Raw genomic sequence first — 23182 nt, 5'->3', positions numbered from 1 at the left:
TCAGTATAGACAAAGAAATTATTCTTGGTAGAAAACTTAAAAAAAAAAAAAACTATTAATTTGAAGATATAGTTGACATATTTGTTTGGTTCTTTTTTTATTTCAAGTGGAGACCTACCCATATGTCAAAAAAACAGACTTTCTGGGCATGGACCCTGGTAGCACAGGAGGAAGAAGCAGCTTGATGTCCTTTTCTTAATGAGGGTGTTACAGATGGAGCAGTTCGCTGGAGGAGGATAGAGGGAGGGGGAGAGGAAAGGGAGCATCCTTTGTGGTGCAATCTTCCTTTTGATAAGCATATTCATTGCTGGTGAGCTTGGGCAAGTGGGTGAGGGTGGGCGTGCATGGAAGCAACCATTGATTATCCCTAAGGCTGTCATGCACTTGATGGGCAGGGATAATTAGTGGATTAGGCAAGCCCCAATCAGGGAATAAAAGCTCAGGAATGGTTTTTATGATGGATGGGCTTACACAGTGCCTTTCATCTAAGGATCTTGGGAGCGCTTCATCTTGCAGTATGGGATGAGGAAGGGTGGTTTTTGGGACGGAGCTGTGACAGACATTCACAGGCTCTGTCCTTCATCCTGCACATGTCTTCTAGAATCCTCAGATTCCTGCTTGATGCTTGAAGAAGCAAGCAGTCCAGACACATTCCTGTGTAGGTCAGTAGCTTCCCCTTGAAGCTCTGCTTTTCATTTCTCTGATGTCTAGGCTCACCTAGGGGTATGGGCTCTTCTCCTGCTTACCCTCATGAGGTTCCTACAGCTTTGGGAGGGACATGGTGGGAGCAACCGACTGTAGAGATGCTGCAGACAGGCTCTCCAATGTCCTGGCAGAAGCAGATCAATTCTAGTGTCCACAGTAAACCTGAAGATGTGATAAAATTACCCATAATCATAACTACTAATGACAGCAACTGGGAACATACCTAGTGCATTTCTATCAGACCTTTTCTGCACAAAGGGCTTTTCTATTGTGTTTCATGTTTTCTTTTCCACGTGGTTGAGGATCCCGACCATTTCTAGGTTGACATTACAGCAACCCTGGGGCATTTAGCATTTGTAATGAGGGTTGTATGCTGCGGGGTGGGGTGGGGGAGGGCCCTTGCACTCCACTCTACTTGGGCTCCGACAGGACCCAAGTATAAAGCAGGACCCAGTCTGCCCTCTGAACAGCTTTCTGCAGCCCTGACGCTGGGCCAGGCGGCTGGGTCTGTTCATCTTGCTGCTTGTACTTCGCAGAATCAGGGTAGCCCTTGGGCCACAAAGCCTGGCTGGTCTGGGATCAAATTTCAGCCTAGAGCACTACTGATGCAGCATCGTGCAACCTCTGTGGTCCTCAGCTGTGAGATAATAGCATCTGCCTGCTGCTGTGGACCAGCAGCCTCAGCATCACTCAGATTAGGTGTGTGGCATCCAGGCTCCACCTGCAACCGAAGGAGTCAGACCTGCATTTTTGCAAGATCCCCAGGGGATGGATACGTAAGGTAGAGAAATGCCGATACATATACTTGGCACTGAGCAACTGTTTAGAAAAATATGCTCAGTGATGATGGTGACAGTGATGCTGGCCAAGGTAAAAGGGGCTCGGGATCTTACCTGTCCAGTCGCTCAGCCAAGACCTGGGTTCTCATCAGTCCTCACCACTGGTGAGCCAGCCGCTGTCTGGTACCTTTGGGCAGGACAGGGGCCTGTGAGCTAGAACCCAGCTCCCTGAGGCCTGTCCCCCACTGACCCCTATTTTATTCTCAGCTAGGCCAAGTTCCTCTTCCTCATGAGTGTCGTCTTTAGTTCTTTGGCTCCTCTCAAATTGCCCCTTCTCTGACCACAGCTCCCTGCAATCCGGGTTCCCGGTGTGGCAGCATGGGTGTCTGATTCCCTCCCCTGTCCCTGAAGTTCCGCTGTCCCAGGGGGCTGGGCTGGGAGAGGCAGTTGCTGCATTATTTATGGGGCACCGTTATCCAGCCGTGTTGATGGGTTACAGTTTTTCTCCCTGTGTGGGGCCATCCTGGACCTCTGTGTGACACAGAACAAAATAAAGCAAAACAGAACCCTGAGCAAGATAGGCCAGGGGCTGAGTCCTGCTGCCGGCCCTTGGCAAGTGGCCTGCCTGCCTCCTGGCTGCAGAGAAAGTGGAGGAAGGAGAAGAGGGACCCAGGTGTGGTTCCCAGAGCTCAGCCTTGAGGGTGGGGAGGGGAAGCTGACTCACATATTTGTCTATGTGACTACTGGGCTTTTGGGGAATTGATGTAGATTAGATGAGTCTTTTTTTTCTCAGAAGTAGGAAAATGACTTCGTTCTCCTCCCCCCTCCTCAAGGGACCAGGCTGCTGTGTGGTATGTGACTTGTTAGCCAGGTTCTCTTGTCACCTGACTGGTTTGAGACTTAAGTCACTGTCTATCTGAATGAAGGCTGCCCCCATCTTCCTCTGTTGTCCCTTTTGTGGTCGGACTCTGGACCTTGCCTTTGAAGGCTGCTCATGGTCACCTTGCCTGCCGGCCCGTCTCCTGCATCTCCCCAGCGTAAATGCACCCGCCAGCATTCCTTGCAGAGAGCTCACGTGTGTGCACTCTACTTCCCTGTCTTTGTTCCTGTTACTGGAAATGATCTTCCTGCCTGTCTCCCTTTCTTCTGTCCTGGAACCCATCGTTTAGTAGGGGAGACTTGGGTTCATAGTCAATTGCATGAGGTGAGGGTAGCAGTTGATTTGAAAGCATTAGAGAATGCTCTGGAAGAAGTGACGTTTGAGCTGGGTGGCAGTAGCTGAGTATGAGTTCTCAAGATTGTTGAATCTGCCTGCAAGTTAGAACAGCCATGGTGGGTGGCAGGTGAGGGGTGCACTTGGCAGAACCTGGGTGCTTGGCGGGAATCTTATTTCCTTTGGCTTTGGCCTGTCTGAAAAGTTGTAAAACCTTCGTGTGTTCTCTGGTGAGGTCCACAGTGGGGTCTGCGTTGGGCCTGTGCCAGGGCTCTGGGCTGCATTCTTAGGGATTTTCTCAAAGGTGACCAGAGCCCATCCAGACAGGGAGCCTCAGGAGAGACCTTTCTGGGACTTCTTGGTGGGTGGTGAGATTAAAAAATAATGGATTCTATTGGAATTGTTTTCTGAAAGGGTTTTCAGAGCATAAGGTGGCATCTTGGTCAGCAGTTTCCTTTGAAATCTGAGTGTGCTCTCCTTGCTAAGTCTAACAGTCAGGAAAACCCAGGGTTTTTCTGTTACCTTTTAATCTTTCTACAAGTGCCTTCTCCCTCCTTTCCCTCTTCCTCCAAGCTTTTGAGTTTCTGTAGTAAAATGACTTTTCAGGTGGGTAGAAACTTTTTTCTTTGAAAGAAACTAGGAAAAAAATCTGGAACAACCCAACACTACCTTGTCTTTAAATTTTAATGACATTTACTCACTTAAAAAATTTTAGCAAGGAGGTTTTCATCTTCTGTTCTTAGAAGTTCATTTTTTAAAAGAATCCATTAAATTATATATTGCCTAAAACAGGTGGGCCTGACACGCCTTTGATAAACTGTCAAATACCATTAATCAGGAGAGGGCTGCTTTTGGCAGGCTCCTTCCGGCTGAGTGGCTGTGCATAAGTGGAGAGCTGTGTGCTGTACCCCTTGACTGGAGAGGGGACCCTCCTTTTGTTAATTTGGTAAAGACTGAAATGAGGTTCCAAGTGGGGAGGCGGATAAGTAGTTTTTGTAGAGTGGCTTGAGCCGTGGTTGCTTCCGGGCGCATTTGTCCGGGGTTGGAGTGCGCTGCCTGCCATTTACTTGGGAGCGTCGGGGGCCGTGTGTGACACTGCACACCCAGCTGTCTGGGTAACTGGCTAACTAATAGCGAGATGCACAGTGCATCTGTACACAGTTGGTTCTGTACTCGAGACTAAGAATGAGAGATTCCAGCCTGGGTGGATGGTAACCTCTCTGCCAACTGCATAGGTGAGATTACTGGGAGCTGCACACACTTGGATCAATTCTATCAAATGTTTATTGGACACTTAATGAGGCCCTGCACTCAGCACATTATGTCTGACCTTGTTTAATCCTCACACCGACCCTATGAGGTAGTGACCTATCCCCATGCAGAGGTCAAATGATTCGTCCAATGTCACATTGCAAACAGGAGAGCTACGATTCAGCCAGGGCACTGGACTCCTGCTTTTGTTCCTTATTCCTCCTTTACATTCCTCCAATGTTCAGTGATGTCAGTGTTCAGCAATGGTGATGGGATTATCTGTTTTTATTACTGATCATTATAAGCAATAGGCCCTGAGAGGTAAAGTGACTTCCTTCAATAGTACTGGCAGTACTGCCACCATTCTGGCATGTTCTCAATAAATGTGCATTACCTTTTTCTTAAGAAATATCATAGATCATCTTAGTGTCCTTCTCCAGGGGCTCCCTGGGTGGCAGGGAGGACCAAGCTCTCCTATCCTTTTCTGTGCAGATGAGAGATGCTGCAAGTTGGTGGTCAGTGTGTCTGAACGTCCTCAGGCTTTTCAAAAAGCTTCTCATGCTATTTTGCAGATCAGAAAGAGAAGTTGGTGGAGCTCTTGTACTCCTAACGATGCCAGCCAATGTCTGTCTAGTCAGAGACATCTTGTGGCCAGCTGGAAGACTCTGTTCTCAGCCCCTTTACCTCTCTAAGTATTTGGATGGAGAAGTGGAAGGGGGTGCTCATGCTTGGCCTTGATAAGAAAATGGTAGATACTGTAGGTCTTGTGATTGGGATTCCCTACAATGTCTTGATGAGCCTAGAAGAGTGGCCTGAGCTGTTGTAAGGTTTCATGCAACCTAAGGTTATGCTCTTGGGTTGAAGAAATCCCCCAGGGCACAAAGATGGGATGGAGGCCATGTGACTTAGCTGTATGGTGACAAGACCTGTACCTAAGTGTCAGTAGCTAAGGTGTAGCTGTCAAAGGATGTCTGGCAGGAGCCAGTCAGACAGGATCCCTCACTGGGTGCAGCTTAGTGTCTTGTGGGAGCAAAGTGCTGCTACGGGGAATCAGTCTCTAGACTGCAGTTGGGCCAAGCAGGTCTCAAATGCAGAATGGATGGGTGTGGTCTAGTGTTTGGATGGACTTTAGTGTTTGGATGGATTGTAAATTCATGGTCCTGTTGTTTCAGAACCTCTAATTTGATCTTAATTTTTTTTTATGCAGTGACTTTATTGTTTTCATAAAAATGATTCATGGCCTTTATTTAAAAAAAAAACAAACAACCCACAGCACACACAGAAAACTATGGCCATAGAGGAAAGTACAAACAACAAAGCAACACATTGGTCCAAGTCTTAGCTCCAGTAGCACATTTTAATATTCAGTAGACAGTTTTCCAGATACTGCTATGCATATTTTCACACAGACTTGATAGCTAGAGAAATGAAGAAATAGGCCCTTTGATAACATATTTACAAAATAAAATGTATTTAATTTTTACTTTTCATTTAATACAATTGAAGGTGAAGTAGTACTGAAGAAATTGTTGAAGTTCAGATAATTGTTTCTTTACTGAAAAGATCTTAAAACAGTGTCTCCAAAGGCCTCCAAAGCAGTGATCTTTACCTGGGGGTGGGGACGTTTGTGGCTGTCACAACAGTGGCACCTCTGAATGTTACTGGCTTCCTGTGAATAGAGGTTGGCTGATCATCCTATAGTATGCAGGACAGCCCCTCACAGAGAAGAATGATCTAGCCCAAAATGTCCAGAGTGGCAAGGTTGAGGAGGGTAAGAAAATAAAAAAAATGAAAAAAAACCACCTTAAAACCATTAGGAAGATGAAATCATTTTAACTCAGGTGCAGTTTTAGACCATTTTGCTTGGGCTTCTATAATGAAAGATGAGATGGCTCACTTCACTGTCGTTTCTCCTTCCTCAACAGAAAGATCCGGAGGTGGCATGTGTTTTTACCATGTCAGCAGCATACCACTTACAGTCCTGCAACCATCGCCCACCAGGTGTTTAGTCTTACTTCTGTATTGACATGCTCTGTGCCAAACAGCACTTCTGTTGCCATGGTTTCCCCCTTTCTGGGTTTGTTTTACATTGCCATTTGGTTGCTTGGCTGCTTGACCTAAATGTAAACTTGATGTGCATGTGTGGGGGTGTCAGACGCACTGTGGTTGCCCCAGTCAGAAGTGCACCTGCAGTTTTGAGTTTGTGTCTTTAGGAGAAGAGTAGAGAGACATGGTGGAGTGTCCGGGGACACAGTGGGTTGTGAAACAGGATCCCAGGTAGAAATGGGTTGGATCTGGGGAGCGAAAGAAGGAAAGCTGTGGATGAACATGCTAGTCATCCTTGGTTTCTTGAAAAGAGTTCTATGGCTGCATGGATATATAGAACAGGGTGACAGATGTAGCCTGCCATGGGAGGGTGATACGTTTCCTGTTCGCTGAAGTGTGCTAGGGAACCATCTATTGTCATGTTGTTTGTAGATGCTGCATTCAAGCCATCAGCTGAGTGTCTTTATTTAGGTAACTTCCCAACCTTGAGATTCTGCTAAGTCGAATAATGCTTCCTGATAGCCATCTGTCCTGGGGAGCCGTCCCAAACACTCTGCCCTTTGGGGTAAGGGTAAGAACAGCCACAGCCATGATCAGGTGGTTCAGGGTAGAGCCTTAAATGTTGTGCACATCTAGAATTTGGACCCACCATCTGTTGATGCAAAAAGTGGTACAACAGTGCATGTTAGATTCTGTCAAACTTGTTCTAGTCAGAGTCTGTAGTATTTACAAGATTACAGGGACTGAGTGCATTCTAAACACATTCCTGATTCAATACATTTCTATTTAATCTGGGCAACATACCATAGACTGAAAAGGAAGAGTGTGCACACCGATTGTTCCCCATATAATTGGAATTGGGTGTTCTCTTATTGTCTTGATCAGGTTTCTAGCACAGCGTGACTTACTGATTGATGACTTTGTTTTGTTGTAGGGGAGCTATCCAGTTTGGGAAGATTTCATAAACAAAGCAGGAAAGCTACAGTCCCAGCTTCGGTAAGTAGAGAAGTGTGTCATCTCCAGGATAACGGCAACATCCTTGGACAAACAACGGAATAGGTTGGACCCAAGATACAGATTGAGGTTAACTTTGAAAGTGTTACAGATATGGCCTCATGTATTGGGTTTTAATTTGAGCATTGCCACTTATTAGCCATATTTATGGCTCCCAATTCCCACATGTAAATTGAACTCATATCTGTTCTGCTTCCTTCCACGGGAATTTTGGGAGTCACATGAAGTATTATATGTAAGATAATGGCAGCATTCATGTAGTGCTCAGTATGGGCTGGGCATATGTTAATTAAATTTCACAACCCTGAGGTAAGTACAGTTTATTGTCCCCATTTTACTGGTGAGGGGACTGAGACACAGATAAGCCAAATAACGTGGCGAGTCACACAGCTAGTAAGCGGCAGAGTAGGGATTTGGACTTAGTTTAGCCCCAGAGTCCATTCTTCTTACTGCCTATCCTTATAAAAGAGTTCAGAATTCAGCTTTGACTATTGTATAATTCGATTTACATGAAATATCTAGAAAATGCAAGTCTGTAAAGACGGATACAGATTATTGGTTGCCTGGGGCTAGAGGTAGAAAAGGAGATTGGCCCCAAATGGGCACCAGGGATTTTTTGGGATCATGGAAATGTTCTAAAATTAAATTATGGTGGTGGTTGCATAACTCTAAATTTACTAAAAAATCATTGAGTCTTACACTTAAAAAGGGTGAATTTCGTGGTATACAAACTATGTCTCAATAAAGGTGCTTAGAAACCAAGATCTAGTGGTGATGTACTCTAAAGGGCTGTTATTGCTGCCTCGTCTTGTGCTTGTACCTGTATCGTTTGATATGAGATAGAAAATGTCACCTTCTTCCTGTTAAGGTTATATGCTTTTAAATCGCTGGGGATGGGGTGGGATGGGCACAACAAAGCGATCGTTTCCACGACCCCTGTTAAGGTGCACGGGTGATGATGTTGGCTGGTTTGCATGTATGGGGATGGTTTTCTGGAGGACAAAGCAGGTAGGTGTTTCCTAGGACAGTAAGCCAACTGGATGACAGAGGAGGGAGGGATGACATGAGACTTGGGCCTTTGCCCCTGGACACCAGGGTTACTGCCCAGGGCTTTAGCTGTTGGGCTGGCTGGTCCATGGCTGCCTGTAGATCGGGAGGGAGCTCAGGAGAGGTGGGTCTGTCCCCTCCGTTCCTTCTGCGTATATAAACAAATGTGTCTGGGAGAATAATATATAGAATGATAAGTGGAATAATAAAGTGCATCTATATGATCTTTTTCAAAAGGTAGCCCCAAGGAAACATTGTTGCCATGCTTTACTACGCAGTATATTCTAGCTGTCTTTCTAGGTACCTAGAAATCTACCTCATTCTTACTAACAGCCAAATGGATTTCCAGTGTCTGGATGTCACACAATTTAATCATTCTATTGATGGATATTTAGATTATCTCCATTTATTTGCTGTTACAAAGTACACTGCAATTAATGCCCATGTACACATCCATTTTTGGAGATGTGTGTGTACTCTCGTAATGGTATATACACATCCAAGTAAACAACCTGTAGAAAATGCTTCAGGCTGTTTTGGTTGTTGGCAGAAGATACATTTGGGCTTAAAGTCACTAAATGCTGTAACTCTTGTAGAATTTGCAGTTTGATATCTGCCCTCTACAGAGCCCTGTCTCTTGCTTAGAGCTTTAGATGTAGCCTTTGAGCCCTTGTAGGAAGTGATAGAAAGGAAGCGCAGTTATTCTAAAGTGTACCTCTTTGGGACAGGCATCCAGAATCTCAAGGTAGCAGGTCCCTGGTTTCCAAAATATTAGCATTCCAAATTGTTTCTCAAAGGAAACTGCTCTGAAAGTTCTTTGTCCTTTTTAACAAATGTTTTACACTAGCCATTAATACAATTTATTTAGGAAAGGCTTTTACAACTAGTTACTACAAGAGCAACATCAATCTAATCATTATATAATTGTTAAGAAGAATGTGGAAGTAAGTTAGAATTTTTTTTTTGAGAGGGTATCTCTCATATTTATTGATCAAATGGTTGTTAACAACAATAAAATTCTGTATAGGGGGGTCAGTGCTCAATGCACAATCACTAATCCATCTCAAGCCTAATTCTCGTCAGTCTCCAATCTTCTGAAGCATAACGAACAAGTTCTTACATGGTGAACGAATTCTTACATAGTGAATAAGTTATTACATGGTGAACAGTACAAGGACATTCATCACAGAAACTTTCGGTTTTGATCACGCATTATGAACTATAAACAATCAGGTCAAATATGAATATTCGTTTGATTTTTATACTTGATTTATATGTGGATCCCACATTTCTCCCATTATTATTATTATTATTATTTTTATTTTTAATAAAATGCTGAAGTGGTAGGTAGATGCAAGATAAAGGTAGAAAACATAGTTTAGTGTTGTAAGAGAGCAATTGTAGATGATCATGTGTGTGCTTGTAGACTATGTGCTAATCCGAGCTAGACAAGGGCAATAAAACATCCACGGATGCAGAAGCTTTCTCTCAAAACAGAGGGGGGTGAGGTTCTAAGCTTCACCACTGTTGTTCCCCAATTTCTCACGTGATGGCCCCCCTGCGACTGTGCCTGTCTTAGGTTGTTCCTCCCTTGAGGAATCTTACCCGTCTCTGGCTAACCAGTCATCTTCCGGGGCCATACAGGGAGATGTAAAGTTGGTAAGTGAGAGAGAAGCCATATTGTTTGAAAAGGTTAGCTTTTTACTTCTTTGCAGATTTATGCCCTGTGGCTTCTATGCCCAGCACTTGTCTCGGGGTATCTTTACCACCTGGAGGAATTATGATACTCAGTAAATTCGATATGAGGCACGAATTCTATTTAAGGGTTGTAATTAGGAAGGAAGAAGAAAAGCTATAGAGGTAGCAGACGGAAGAAAACATGGGAGGATTATTTCTTTGACATATCTTCTTGTAGAGTAACTTCAGTATGTATAGGTTTTAAACTACTAACTAACTTGCGCACACATATTAACATAATAGGAATACGGTGACATAAAGCAAATCTATAAGTTAGAATTTTTTTTAAAGGGAAGAGTATAAGGCATGATTGTTATGTTTATTTAGGTTGTCAAGCTAATATCTAGGTTAATAACTAAGCTATAATGAAATTTAAGATTTGATTAGCACCGTGATACATAGTATAGTTCTATATCCTTTTGATTTTGTACTCTGGAAGGAATATACAACTTGTGTTCAATATGAAAATACACCTTTTTCTGTATTGGCCACAAGATTCAGTGTCAAGCATTCAGTAGATGTAGAATGCCATACTTTGCAAACCAGTATCTCCATTTTCTTCATGTCCGTAATGGACCAGTACATGTTCTGTGACAGGAGTGGAGAAATGGTTGAAATGACTGGTTTCCAGTTGTATCGGCTACTTTTAAAAAAAGAAAGAAGAAAATCAACAAAGGCAAGGGGAAGGCTTCCCACCCCTCTTCAGCAGAGGTAGCGGCATTGGGGAACAGCCCCTGTAATTCCCGCGCCCTCCTGCCCCGGGCCTCGGCTCTCCCTCTCGCGCGGGAGCACTGGGCTGATGAACGCTCCATCGTAGCACGGGCTGTCTGTGGCCCCTGCGTCATCCGCTGTGTCGGCAGGGGCCTGTGAAGAGCCTGGTGCTCTGTGACTTCCCTTTCTGCCTGCTTCTGTGCCTCTGCAGTTACCTCAGAGCTTTGAGAGGCCATCTCGGGGATGCTTAGATGATACGCCAAACCCAGAGTGAGGCGTTCAAGATTCTGAAATGGAAGGAAATGGATCCCCAGCCGACGACATCATCTTTAATGTCCCCAAACCTTTATACATCACTTATAAAAATGGGCACAGTTTTAATATTGAAAATCACCACAACTTATATTGAATAAGTAATACGGGCTGAGTTCTGTTCTGAGTGCATCACATATATTGAGTCTTTATTCTTAAACAACAAACCTATGAGGCAGGTGTTCATGATCTCCATTTTAGATGATATTGGGACAAAGAGCGCTTACCTAAATCAAGGTCACACGCCTAGTGGTGACATGAGTCTGGCCCAGAGCCTGACTTCAATCATTAAATTGAGTCCTTATGTAAGGAACTCCTGGATTTAATATAAACCTATATTTGCTTTTAGAGTTACTTGATCCTGAATGCATGAAAAAATAGCTTCTTGGAATAGTAACTAGATTAGAAATTGGGTTGCCTGAGATTATAGGCTTTCCCAGTTATGTGACCCTGAGTAAATTATAGTGGTCCCCCCTTATCCATGGGGGATTCATTCCAAGCCCCCCATTAGATGCCTGAAACCACAGTTAGTACTGAACCCTGTATGTATTATTTTTTTCCAATATATGCATACCTAAGAAAAAGTTATGTATAAATTAGGTATAATAAGAGAATAACCACAATAACTAATATCAGCATAGAACAGTTAGAACAGTATACTGTAATATAAGTTAGGTGAATGTGGTTTCTCTCAAAATATTGTCCTGCACTTGCCCTTCTTGTGATCACGTGAGATGATAAATGCCTACGTGATGAGATGAAAGGAGGTGAATGACAGTGACTCACGTAGGCATTGTGACTTAGCATTAGGATGCTATTGACTTCCTGACAGTGTGTCAGAAGGATCATCTTCTGGACTGTGGTTGACCTCTGCTAAGTGAAACTGCCGAAAGGGAAACCTCGGATAAGGGGAGACTACTGTGTATTTCACTGCTCTGGGCTTTAATTTCCCCTGCTGTCAAAGGGGCTTTCCCAGAACAAAGAGTCCTAGATGATCACAAGTAACTGTTTCAGCTCCAGTATTCTATGATTTTAAATCTTGTTTTGGCCCTATTGAACCCATAAAATATGAATGAAGTTGGGTGGTCTAAATTTTCTGTTATCTTTAGAGTTTCCAGTTTGTGCTGAAGACAGAGGGAGAGGAGGAAGCAAAGTGAAGCAGGGGATGATGGGACTGTAAATTAAAATACCAAAGAATAGTGGAGGAGGTGGTGAAAATGGAACCTCCTTCCTGTGCTGGTGATCTGCAGGCTGCTCTTTGGGAATGGTGGGTTTGCAAGGCTGACACGGGCTCTATCCCACAGACTCTGGGGAGCCCATTTGGTTTGCTAGGAGGGCTTGGCGGCAGACAAAAGCCCTTCAGCTCTCTGCCCATGTGAGAGTCAAAGTCTCACTGCTGTAATGTGGGCTTTGGAAAGTAAGAATGAAGCTATGAAAAATCACATTTGTAGCTGGTGCAAGTGGGAAATTGGCTGGGCAAACCAGTTACCTGGAGAAGGTTAGAAGAGAAATGTAGAGACTGTAGTTGGGCATTTTGATTGATTTGAATTATTAAAATAACGCCCCTTCTCAGACTTGTAGTAAGTGCAGGAGGAGAGCTGGTGGAAGCTAGATGTCTTAAGACAGCCGTAGACAACCACATGATCAGAGGTGTATGACCAGTGAGCCTGCATTGCCAGCGTTCTGTACTGGGTGAAGAAAATATCTGTGGCTTACACTGGATAGAACTGTTACGGTTCTTAAAAATATATTACATGTTTTTAGTGTGGATTACTTGTTTTTAATGTAAATTTTTTTCAATGCCATCGTCTCCAGATTACAACCACTCAAGAAGTTTGTTTTAAAGTACAGATTTCAGTTCCCTGCCTTATACCTATGGAATCAGAATAACTGGGTGGGAGCTAGGAATTGATTTTTCAGTGTTTCCCAGGAGATTTTGCTCCTGGGTGAGGTTTGTTCTGTCACACATGACCTCTCCCCATCACCTACCCACCCAATAACATCTCTATTCAGGACAGCCGTTCCACGCACAAAGAAATGCTCATGGCTCCTTAAAGCCCTTAAAACCTTTGATGCCTGTCTTCTTGGACATGTGCATTCGAGACCTGGAATGCCCTTCCCAGTCCACCTGACTCTGCCTCCTTTAGATACTTGAGGATCTTCTGCTTGTCTTCCAAGAGCCCATTTGTGTCATATCACCTGTGAAACTTATGTCCCCCTCCCACCCCAAGGTAAAGGGGGTCTCAGACCTCAGGGCACATGCTTCTGCTAGAAAGTTCATCTCACTGTGTCACTGTTTCCCCCATTAGACTGCAAACACCCTAGGGCAGGGCCTACATCCTTCTCTCTAAGGAGCCCAGACACCCAATGCTAAGTATTTAAGAGGGCTCAGATAGTGTTTGATGAATGAGTGACTGAATGTGCACAGCAGCTGCCACCCCCACATAGACCTAAGTGAATCTGGGTGGGAAAGACTATCACCTCTGGGAGCAGGAGGTTGGTGGGATGGGGGCTTGGCTAGATTCCACTTGGGAGTTCAGAATTCAAATTTTGGTGACCCCTAACTGAGGTTGAATTTCATGGAACATGGGACCTCATATTTCAGCCTAGCTGAAGAAGGCCTCCTTTTTCCACGATTTCCCAGGAAGGGGTCAGGTGGGTCCAAGGCAGCTCCTCTGCTTTGGCTGGAGTCATGGGGGAGGAGGGGCCAGGAAGCAGTTGGTGACCAGAGGGGTTTTGTTTGTACCCGAGTTTTATTTTAACAAGGTTGTTTGAGATTTCACTGGCCCTTACCTTCTGATTTGACTTTGGAATTCAAGTTGAGCTCTCTTTCAAATAATTAGAGCCTATGATTTCTATCTAGGAAGCTACTTTGCTGCAAACTGGGTGAAATTTATCTTTAAAAGTCATTAAAAAAAAAAAGGCTCATCTTGCAGCTCTGGAATCAAATATTCTTTGAATATGACCTTAAAGGAATGTGGACAAATTCATTCATTGATTAAAAATGAAAAAGCCTAATATGGTAGTCTGCTGAACTATACATGTGGCTATGATCATGAACTGGTTTTGTATTTTTATAGGCCAGTTCTGCTTTCTGAGGTATTTTTGGTTGTTGTCCTAAAGATTCTTGCAGGGAAAGAGAACGTAAGAGTGTTTGAAGCTCAGTTGTGATTTTTCTCTAAGATCTGAGCTTATTGTTTTGAAAAATTCAAGTATAGTATATTAGCTTTTCTGACAATCTTATTCCAGCTGGGGCTTTACAGATAATACTAGGAAAAGAAATCTATCATAAAGCATTTCCTGGAGCCTGGAGAAGTTTTATGGAAGACTGGGCTTAATTTTACTTACAGCCTGTATATAGTTGTCATAAGGGTACCTTAGCTCAGATTTCCTGGAGCCTGGCCCATCTCAGATGTCCAGTAAACAGTTGCTGATGTTTATGAAATTTATGGAGTGAAGCATTTCATAGCTCACTGGCAGAGTGGATGGACCAGCAGCTATCTTCTGTAGTATTCTTTTTTTCTTTCACTTAATTATCATTAATCTAAAATTACATGAAGAACATTATGGTTACTAGACTCCCCCCTTCACCAAGTCCCCCCCGCCCCTGACAAACCCCATTACAGTCACTGTCCATCAGCATAGTAAGATGCTGTAGACTCACTACTTGTCTTCTCTGTGTTGTACAGCCCTCCCTGTGCCCCCTATGCACTATACATGCTAATCGTAATGCCCTCTTTCTTTTTTCCCACCCTTATCCCCCCCTTTCCACCCATCCTCCCCAGTCTCTTTCCTTTTGGTAAGTATTAGTCCATTCTTGGGTTCTGTGATTCTGCTGCTGTTTTGTTCCTTCAGTTTTCCTTTGTTCTTATACCCCACATATGAGTGAAATCATTTGGTACTTGTCTTTCTCCGCCTGGCTTATTTCACTGAGCATAATACCCTCTAGCTCCATCCATGTTGTTGCAAATGGTAGGATCTGTTTTTTTTCTTATGGCTGAGTAATATTCCATTGTGTATATGTACCACATCTTCTTTATCCATTCATCTACTGATGGACATTAAGGTTGCTTCCATTTCTTGGCTGTTGTAAATAGTGCTGCGATAAACATAGGGGTGCACCTGTCTTTTTCAAACTGGAGTTCTGCATTCTTAGGGTAAATTCCTAGAAGTGGAATTCCTGGGTCAAATGGTATTTCTATTTTGAGCTTTTTGAGGAACCTCCATGCTGCTTTCCACAATGGCTGAACTAATTTGCATTCCCACCAGCAGTGTAGGAGGGTTCCCCTTTCTCTGCAACCTCACCAACATTTGTTGTTGTTTGTCTTTTGGATGGTAGTGATCCTTACTGGTGTGAGGTGATATCTCATTGTGGTTTTAATTTGCATTTCTCTGATGACAAGTGATGTGGAGAATCTTTTCATTTGTCTGTTGGCCATCTGAATTTCTTCTTTGGAGAACTGTCTGTTCAGCTCCTCCCATTTTTTAATAGGATTATTTGCTTTTTGTTTGTTGAGGTGCATGAGCTCTTTATATATTTTGGATGTCAACCCTTTATCGGATCTGTCATTTATGAATATATTCTCCCATACTGTAGGGTACCTTTTTGTTCTATTGATGGTGTCCTTTGCTGTACAGAAGCTTTTCAGCTTGATACAGTCCCACTTGTTCATTTTTTTTTTTGTTTCCTTTGCACAGGGAGATATGTTCATGAAGAAGTTGCTCATGTTTATGTCCAAGAGATTTTTGCCTATGTTTTTTTCTAAGAGTTTTATGGTTTCATGACTTATGTTCAAGTCTTTGATCCATTTCAAATTGACTTTTGTGTATGGGGTTAGACAGTGATCCAGTTTCATTCTCTTACATGTAGCAGTCCAGTTTTGCCAGCACCATCTGTTGAAGAGACTGTCATTTCCCCATTGTATGTCCATGGCTCCTTTATCATATATTAATTGACCATAAATGTTTGGGTTAATATCTGGAGTCTCTGTTCTGTTCCACAGGTCTGTGGCTCTGTTCTTGTGCCAGTACCAAACTGTCTTGATTACTGTGGCTTTGTAGTAGAGCTTGAAGTTGGGGAGTGAGATCCCCCCAACTTTATTCTTCCTTCTCAGGATTGCTTTGGCTATTTGGGGTCTTTGGTTTTTCCATATGAATGTTTGAACTATTTGTTCCAGTTCATTGAAGAATGCTGTTGGTAATTTGATAGGGATTACATCAAATCTGTATATTGCTTTGGGCAGGATGGCCATTTTGACGATATTAATTCTTCGTAGCCAAGAGCATGGGATGAGTTTCCATTTGTTAGAGTCCTCTTTAATTTCTCTTAAGAGTATCTTATAGTTTTCAGGGTATAGGTCTTTCACTTCCTTGGTAAGGTTTATTCCTAAGTACTTTATTGTTTTTGATGCAATTATGAATGGAATTGTTTTCCTGATTTCTCTTTCTATTAGTTCATTGCTAGAGTATAGGAAAGCCACAGTCTGTGTGTTAATTTTGTATCCTGCAACTTTGCTGTGTTCGGATGTCAGTTCTAGTAGTTTTGGAGTGGAGTCTTTAGGGTTTTTTATGTACAATATCATGTCATCTCCAAATAATGACACTTTGACTTCTTCTTTACCAATTTGGATTTCTTGTATTTCTTTGTTTAATTGCCATGGCTCGGACCTCCAGTACTATGTTGAATAACAGTGGGGAGAGTGGGCATCCCTGTCTTGTTCCCGATTGCAGAGGAAAAGCTTTCAGCTTTTCACTGTTCAGTATGATGTTGGCTGTGGGTTTATCATAGATGGCCTTTATTATGTTGAGATACCTGCCCTCTATACCCATTTTGTTGAGAGTTTTTATCATGAATGGATGTTGAATTTTGTTGAATGCTTTTTGCAGCATCTATGGAGATGATCATGTGGTTTTTGTCCTTCTTTTTGTTTATGTGGTGGATGATGTTAATGAAATTTCGAATGTTATACCATCCTTGCATCCCTGGGATGAGTCCCACGTGGTCATTATGTCTGATCCTTATGATGTATTTTTGAATTCGGTTTGCTAATATTTTGTTAAGTATTTTTTTCATGTACGTTCATCAGGGATATTGGTCTGGAATTTCTTTTTTGGTGGGGTCTTTGCCTGATTTTGGTATTGGGGTGATGTTGGCTTCATAGAATGAGTTTGGGAGTATTCCCTCCTCTTCTATTTTTTGGAAAACTTTCAGGAGAATGGGTATTATGTCTTCTGTGTATGTCTGATAAAATTCCGAGGTAAATCCATCTGGCCCTGGAGTTTTGTTCTTGGGTAGTTTTTTGATTACCACTTCAATTTCTTTGCTGGTATTTGTTTTGTTTAGATATTGTGTTTCTTCCTTGGTCAGTCTTGGAAGGTTGTATTTTTCTAAGAAGTTGTCCATTTCTTCTAGGTTTTCCAGCTTCTTAGCATATAGGTTTTCATAGTAGTCTCTAATAATTCTTTGTATTTCTGTGGGGTCCATCGTGATGTTTCCTTTCTCGTTTCTGATTCTGTTGATGTGTGTTGATTCTCTTTTTCTCTCAATAAGTCTGGCTAGAGGCTTATCTATTTTGTTGATTTTCTCAAAGAACCAGCTCTTGGTTTCATTGATTTTTTTTCTATTTTATTCTTCTCAATTTTGTTTATTTCTTCTCTGATCTTTATTATGTCCCTCCTTCTGCTGACTTTAGGCCTCATTTGTTGTTCTTTTTCCAATTTTGATAATTGTGACATTAGACTATTCATTTGAGTTCATTCTTTCTTCCTTAAATATGCCTGGATTGCTATATACTTTCCTCTTAAGACTGCTTTTGCTGCATCCCACAGAAGTTGGGGCTTTGTGTTGTTGTCATCATTTATTTCCATGTATTGCTGGATCTCCATTTTAATTCGGTCGTTGATCCATTGACTATTAAGGAGCGTGTTGTTACGCCTCCATGTGTTTGTGAACCTTTTTGCTTTCTTTGTACAATTTATTTCTAGTTTTATACCTTTGTGGTCTGAAAAGTTGGTTGGTAGAATTTCAATATTTTTGAATTTACTGAGACTCTTTTTGTGGCCTAGTATGTGGTCTAATCTGGAGAATGTTCCATGTGTATTTGAGAAGAATGTGTATCCTGTTGCTTTTGGGTGTAGTGTTCTGTTGATGTCTATTAGGTCCATCTGTTCTAGTGTGTTGTTCAGTGCCTGTGTGTCCTTACTTATTTTCTGTCTGGTGGATCTGTCCTTTGGAGTGAGTGGTGTGTTGAAGTCTCCTAAAATGAATGCATTGCATTCTATTTCCTCCTTCAGTTCTGTTAGTAGTTGTTTCACATATGCTGGTGCTCCTGTGTTGGGTGCGTATATATTTATAATGGATATATCCTCCTGTTGGACTGAGCCCTTTATCATTATGTAATGTCCTTCTTTATCTCTTGTTACTTTCTTTGTTTTGAAGTCTATTTTGTCTGACACTAGTACTGCAAAACCTGCTTTTCTCTCCCTATTGTTTACATGAAATATCTTTTTCCATCCCTTGACTTTTATTCTGTGAATGTCTTTGGGTTTGAGGTGAGTCTCTTGTAAGCAGCATATAGATGGGTCTTGTATTTTTATCCATTCAGTGACTCTATGTCTTTTGATTGGTGCATTCAGTCCATTTACATTTAGGGTGATTATCGATAGGTATGTACTTATTGCCATTTCAGGCTTTAGATTCGTGGTTACCAAAGGTTCCAGGTTACTTTCCTTACTATCTAAGAGTCTAACTTAACTCACTTAGTATGCTGTTACAAACACAATCTAAAGGTTCTTTTCTATTTCTCCTCCTTTTTCTTCCTTCTTCATTCTTTATGTATTAGGTATCAAATTCTGTACTTTTTGTCTATCCCTTGATTGACTTTGAGGATGGTTAATTTAATTTTGCATTTGCTTCGTAATTACCTGTTCTACTTTCTTCACTGTGGTTTTACTACCTCTGGTGACTTCTATTCAACCTTAGGAACACTTCCATCTATAGCAGTCCCTCGAAAATGGACTGCAGAGATGGTTTGTGGGAGGTAAATTCTCTCAGCTTTTGCTTATCTGGAAATTGTTTAATCCCTCCTTCAAATTTAAATGATAATCTTGCCAGATAAAGTAATCTTGGTTCCAGGCCCTTCTGCTTTATGGCATTGAATACATCATGCCACTCCCTTCTGGCCTGTAAGGTTTCTGCTGAGAAGTCTGATGTTAGCTTAATGTGCTTTCCTTTGTATGTGATCTTATTTATCTCTCTGGCTGCTTTTAGCAGTCTGTCCTTATCCTTGATCTTTCCCATTTGAATTACTATGTGTCTTGGTGGTGTCTTCCTTGGGTGCCTTATGTTGAGAGATCTGTGGATCTCCATGGCCTGAGAGACTATGTCCTTCCCCAAATAGGGGAGGTTTTCAGCAACTACCTCCTCAAAGACACTTTCTATCCCTTTCTCTCTCTCTTCTTCTTCTGGTATCCCTATAATGCAAATATTGTTCCACTTGGATTGGTTACAGAGTTCTCTCAATATTCTTTTATTTTTAGAGATCCTTTTTTCTCTCTGTGCCTCAGCTTCTTTGTATTTCTCTTCTCTAGTTTCTGTTTCATTTATTGTCTCCTCCACCATATCTACACTGCTTTTAATACCCTCTATTGTGCTCTTCAACGATTGGATCTCCAACCTGAATTCATTCCTGAGTTCTTGGATGCCTTTCCGTACCTCCATTAGAATGTTGATGATTTTTATTTTGAACCCCTTTCAGGAAGATCACGAGGTCCATATCATTTAAATCTTCTTGGGAGTTATATTAATTTTACTCTGGACAAGGTTCTTTTGGCTTTTCATGTTTGTATATGGTGCCCTCTAGTGTCCAGAAGCTGTATTGTCTGGAGCTGCTCAGCCCCTGAAGCAATGTCGGGGGTTGCAGGGGAGCGGTACTGGTGCCTGAGGGGAGGAAAGAGCTGTTTCCCGCCTCCCAGCTGCTGTGCCTGTCTCCACTGCCTGAGCCAGTGGGCCGGGCATACAGGTATAAGTTTTTGTCCCAGAGCAGCCAGATATGGATCCCTGCTTTCCACAAGCAGCCAGAATCCCAGTCTCCCCAGGAACTCTGCCTGTATTAACTTTCCAACCCGGTAGTCATGCGAGTCTCATGAAAGCACCCTGAAATGTAGGTTTGTGCTCCCAGCGCAGGAATCCGGAGCCAGGTATTCAGCAGTCCCAGCCTTCCACTCCCTCCCTGATGAGTTTCTCCTCCTCCCCCCAGTGAGCTGGGGTAGGGGAGGGACTTGGGTCCCGTGGAGCCACAGCTCTGGTACGTTACCCCATTCGCTGAGGTCTGCTCTTTTCTCCAGGTGTGTGCAGTCTGATGCCGTCCTCTTTCCTGTTGCTCTCTCAGGATTAGTTGTGCCAATTAAATTTTCTAATTATATCCAGTTTTAGGAGGAAGCCTTTGTCTCTCACCCGCCATCTTTAATCCCATCTCTCTGTGTTGCTACTTTTAATGCTAATTGAAGGACCTGTTTTGCTCAGTGCCCTGTATTAGGCACTTAGGGGAGAAGCTGATAATGCTCTGCCTACTAAGTCGGTGCCTTCCACAGGATGGCTCACAGTCTGATCTGGAGATGAAACACCTGAGATGCACCAATCAAGTTGTTCCATTCAAGGGCTGTGGACAATTTAAGGGCTGTAGGCAGGTGATGTGCAAGTAAGTGCCTCACTGACCAGAGTGAACACTGTTACAGAGGAGGAGAGTGTCACAGTGAGTGGGGGTGGCCAGGGGAGGCATCTAGGAATGTGCCAACACCTTAGGGGAGCATGGAAGCTCCACCTGGCTGCTCCTTTCTTGTGCTTCATCTCACTTTCCTAGTGGCCACACCTACTGCATTCCAGGCATGCCACAGTGATTTAACAGCTAGACTTCTCAACCCAAAATGTATATGTCCATAATCTAACTCCAGCATTTACCAGCTCTGTGACCCTTGGTTTCAGTTTTCTTGTCTGTGTGATGGACAGAATAATAAAATGTAATTCAAAGTGTTATTGACTAAGTCCCTAGGGCCATGCCTGCAAGTCAGTATGCATCCAGTGAATATTAGCTCTCATTATTCCAAGCACTAGGCTGTGAAAAAACCCCTGCCCTTGTGCCTTTGCACATATTTCTCCTGACTGGACACTCCTTTGGCTTTGTCTATACAGTAGTATCATTCCAGCTTAACTCATGGGCACCTCCCTAGTAAAACCTTCCTTGATCTATCTTATCTCCTCTTTTAATCCTTTCTAGAAGATTTGACTCTTAATATATATATATGTGTGTGTGTGTGTGTGTGTGTGTGTGTGTGTGTGTGTGTGTGTACCTATTGTATATTGAACATCCCTCTATTATAAGCTGATTACATTGCATGGCACATTTCATTGTTGTGGAAATAAATGATGGCCAACTAAAGGAGAAAGGCAAAGTCTATTAATTCTGGCCTTGCTGCAGCAGGACAGTCAGCCACCATCATTCAGTTTTGGCAGAGACTCAAAGGCAGGCATAGGAATGGAAAAACTTTATACTGGAAAAAGAGGAAGGCTTCAGGTATGTCCTAAGCGGAGGCTGTTGGCCTGGGAAAGCTAGAGGCAGGCTAACCAGAAATGGGGTATCCTATGTGATATGGCCTTCTCTGCTTGGTTATAAGTTGGACACAGGGACAAAAATTAAGAAAGCTGCCAGTTAGTAATCAAATCCCAGATGTTTGGGGCCAGTTATTGCAGAAGCTAATGTTTAGTTTCCTGGATGACTATAAAGAGATGCTCTGGCTTCCTGCAAGTCTGACTTACAACAGGCTGGCTTTCTAGGTCATTCATTGTAGATAAGGGGCTGCTTTTTTAGGTTGCTGCAGATTGCAGGTCAAAGTTCTGTTTTTTTATATATGATCTGGCTATTGTCCATTTCTATATTCAGTTTCTCAACGTATTTGTCTATTTAAATTTCTTGAAATCAAAGAACAGGTCTTAGTTCTATATGTTCCTCCAGCATCTCACACAGTGTCAGATAAATGTTTGTAGGTTGGTGGTGGATGGAAGGATGGGCAGAAGAAAGGGGAGAAAAAAGAAGTGGCAAAAGGAAAGGAGGAAAAAAAGAGTGAAGAAAAAGAGAGACTTTCTGTGGAGGTAATGACATAAACAAAAGGATGGAAACTGGACTGAATACATATCGAAACACTGAGTAAATTGGCTTGACAGGAAGCAAACGTTCCTGTAAGTGTTGAACCAAGTTGATTTATAATCATTTCCTACACAGACCTCCCCCAGCAGAAGGAGTCTATCCTTAAGTGGTTGGGGGTTAAGAAGGTTGGAGAAATACAGCGAGAGACAGAGGTGATTCAGAAAATGATGGTTACAGTGGACCTCAAGTCCTTCAAAATGCGGTTGTAGTTACAAAAATAAACTTGTTTTGAAATATATTGTAGCTTTATTGAGCTTCAGGGAAATAATTTAATATACTACAGTGGCTCTCTTGAGATTTTCATTAGTTTTCTGAAAACCTTTATAAAGGATTTATATTTTATAAATCTGAAAGGATGGTCCCTTTGCTGGGAATTTGGTGCCAATTTTCTTGAAGACAGTGTGTCTGAATGTAATCCTTTCCTGACCATTTTTTCCAAAAGGTGTTCTGGGGGGTTGGGGTACGGATGGGGGACTGGATTATTAACTAATTCACCAGCAGCAAGGTTCTCTGATCAATTAAGTTTGGAGAATCTGTTCACTTCATCACTGCTTGAAGATGTATGGTGATGGTATTGCCATATTGAAGGTTCTGAAAACCTTGCTATTAAAAAGATAAATTAACTTCAAAAAAAAAAAGTTCATTTCCAAACTTTAACCACAGAATTCGGTTTCTGAGAAATCCCTAATTTTGTGAAATCCACTTGGGTAGTGCTGCTTTAAACTATGATTTTCATGGATGTCAAAAGTCCATGGATAAAATGATTCCAAAATGTGTCTGCATGTATTACCATAGTGCCTTTTTTTCTTACTTCAGTTTGAAATGTTCCTTTTTAACATTCCTCTTTTGATGCTCAACTTTCTAGTGAGATAATCAGAAGAGAGATCATTGTTTCCACTTTATAGCTGAGAAAATTAAGGCTCAGTGTGGTTCGTGTGATTAAAAATAAGTGAATGAAAATAAATGGACAGATGAGTGATTGAGTGTATCAGTAGGCCACACACTTATGATTGGTTTGGAGACTTCTGCACTTTACGGTTTGATTGATTTGATAAATGCCTTTGTTTGCTTCCTTTGAACCAAGCACTTTGCTTGTGAGTACAGAGATTATAATGTAAGGCAAAGGTCCTGACCTCAACAAACCCACAGGGTACCTGTGGAAAGAG

The 23182-nt window shown here is 42.4% G+C and overlaps 1 protein-coding gene across 30 annotated transcripts in view; it reads left to right on the top strand.

The window, feature by feature from the left end:
* Positions 1-23182, top strand: part of LOC140847996 (uncharacterized) — a 132969-nt gene that overhangs the window by 15143 nt on the left and 94644 nt on the right. For 29 of the 30 annotated variants that reach the window (XR_012128424.1, XR_012128421.1, XR_012128423.1 and 26 more), the window contains exons 3-4: positions 5874-5949; positions 6929-6990. Coding sequence is in view for 7 of the 30 variants with exons in the window: in XM_073230043.1 (XP_073086144.1) it covers positions 5874-5949; positions 6929-6990 (138 nt within the window). In the remaining 23 variants the exon portion in view is untranslated. The remainder of the gene's footprint in view (positions 1-5873; positions 5950-6928; positions 6991-23182) is intronic. The other variant, XM_073230045.1, reaches the window with a different exon arrangement.

This window comes from Manis javanica, chromosome 2, assembly GCF_040802235.1.
Source record: "Manis javanica isolate MJ-LG chromosome 2, MJ_LKY, whole genome shotgun sequence".
Classification (NCBI taxonomy): domain Eukaryota; kingdom Metazoa; phylum Chordata; class Mammalia; order Pholidota; family Manidae; genus Manis; species Manis javanica.
Note: the sequence above shows the minus strand (reverse complement) of the source record. Positions and strands in the feature narration are given on the sequence as shown.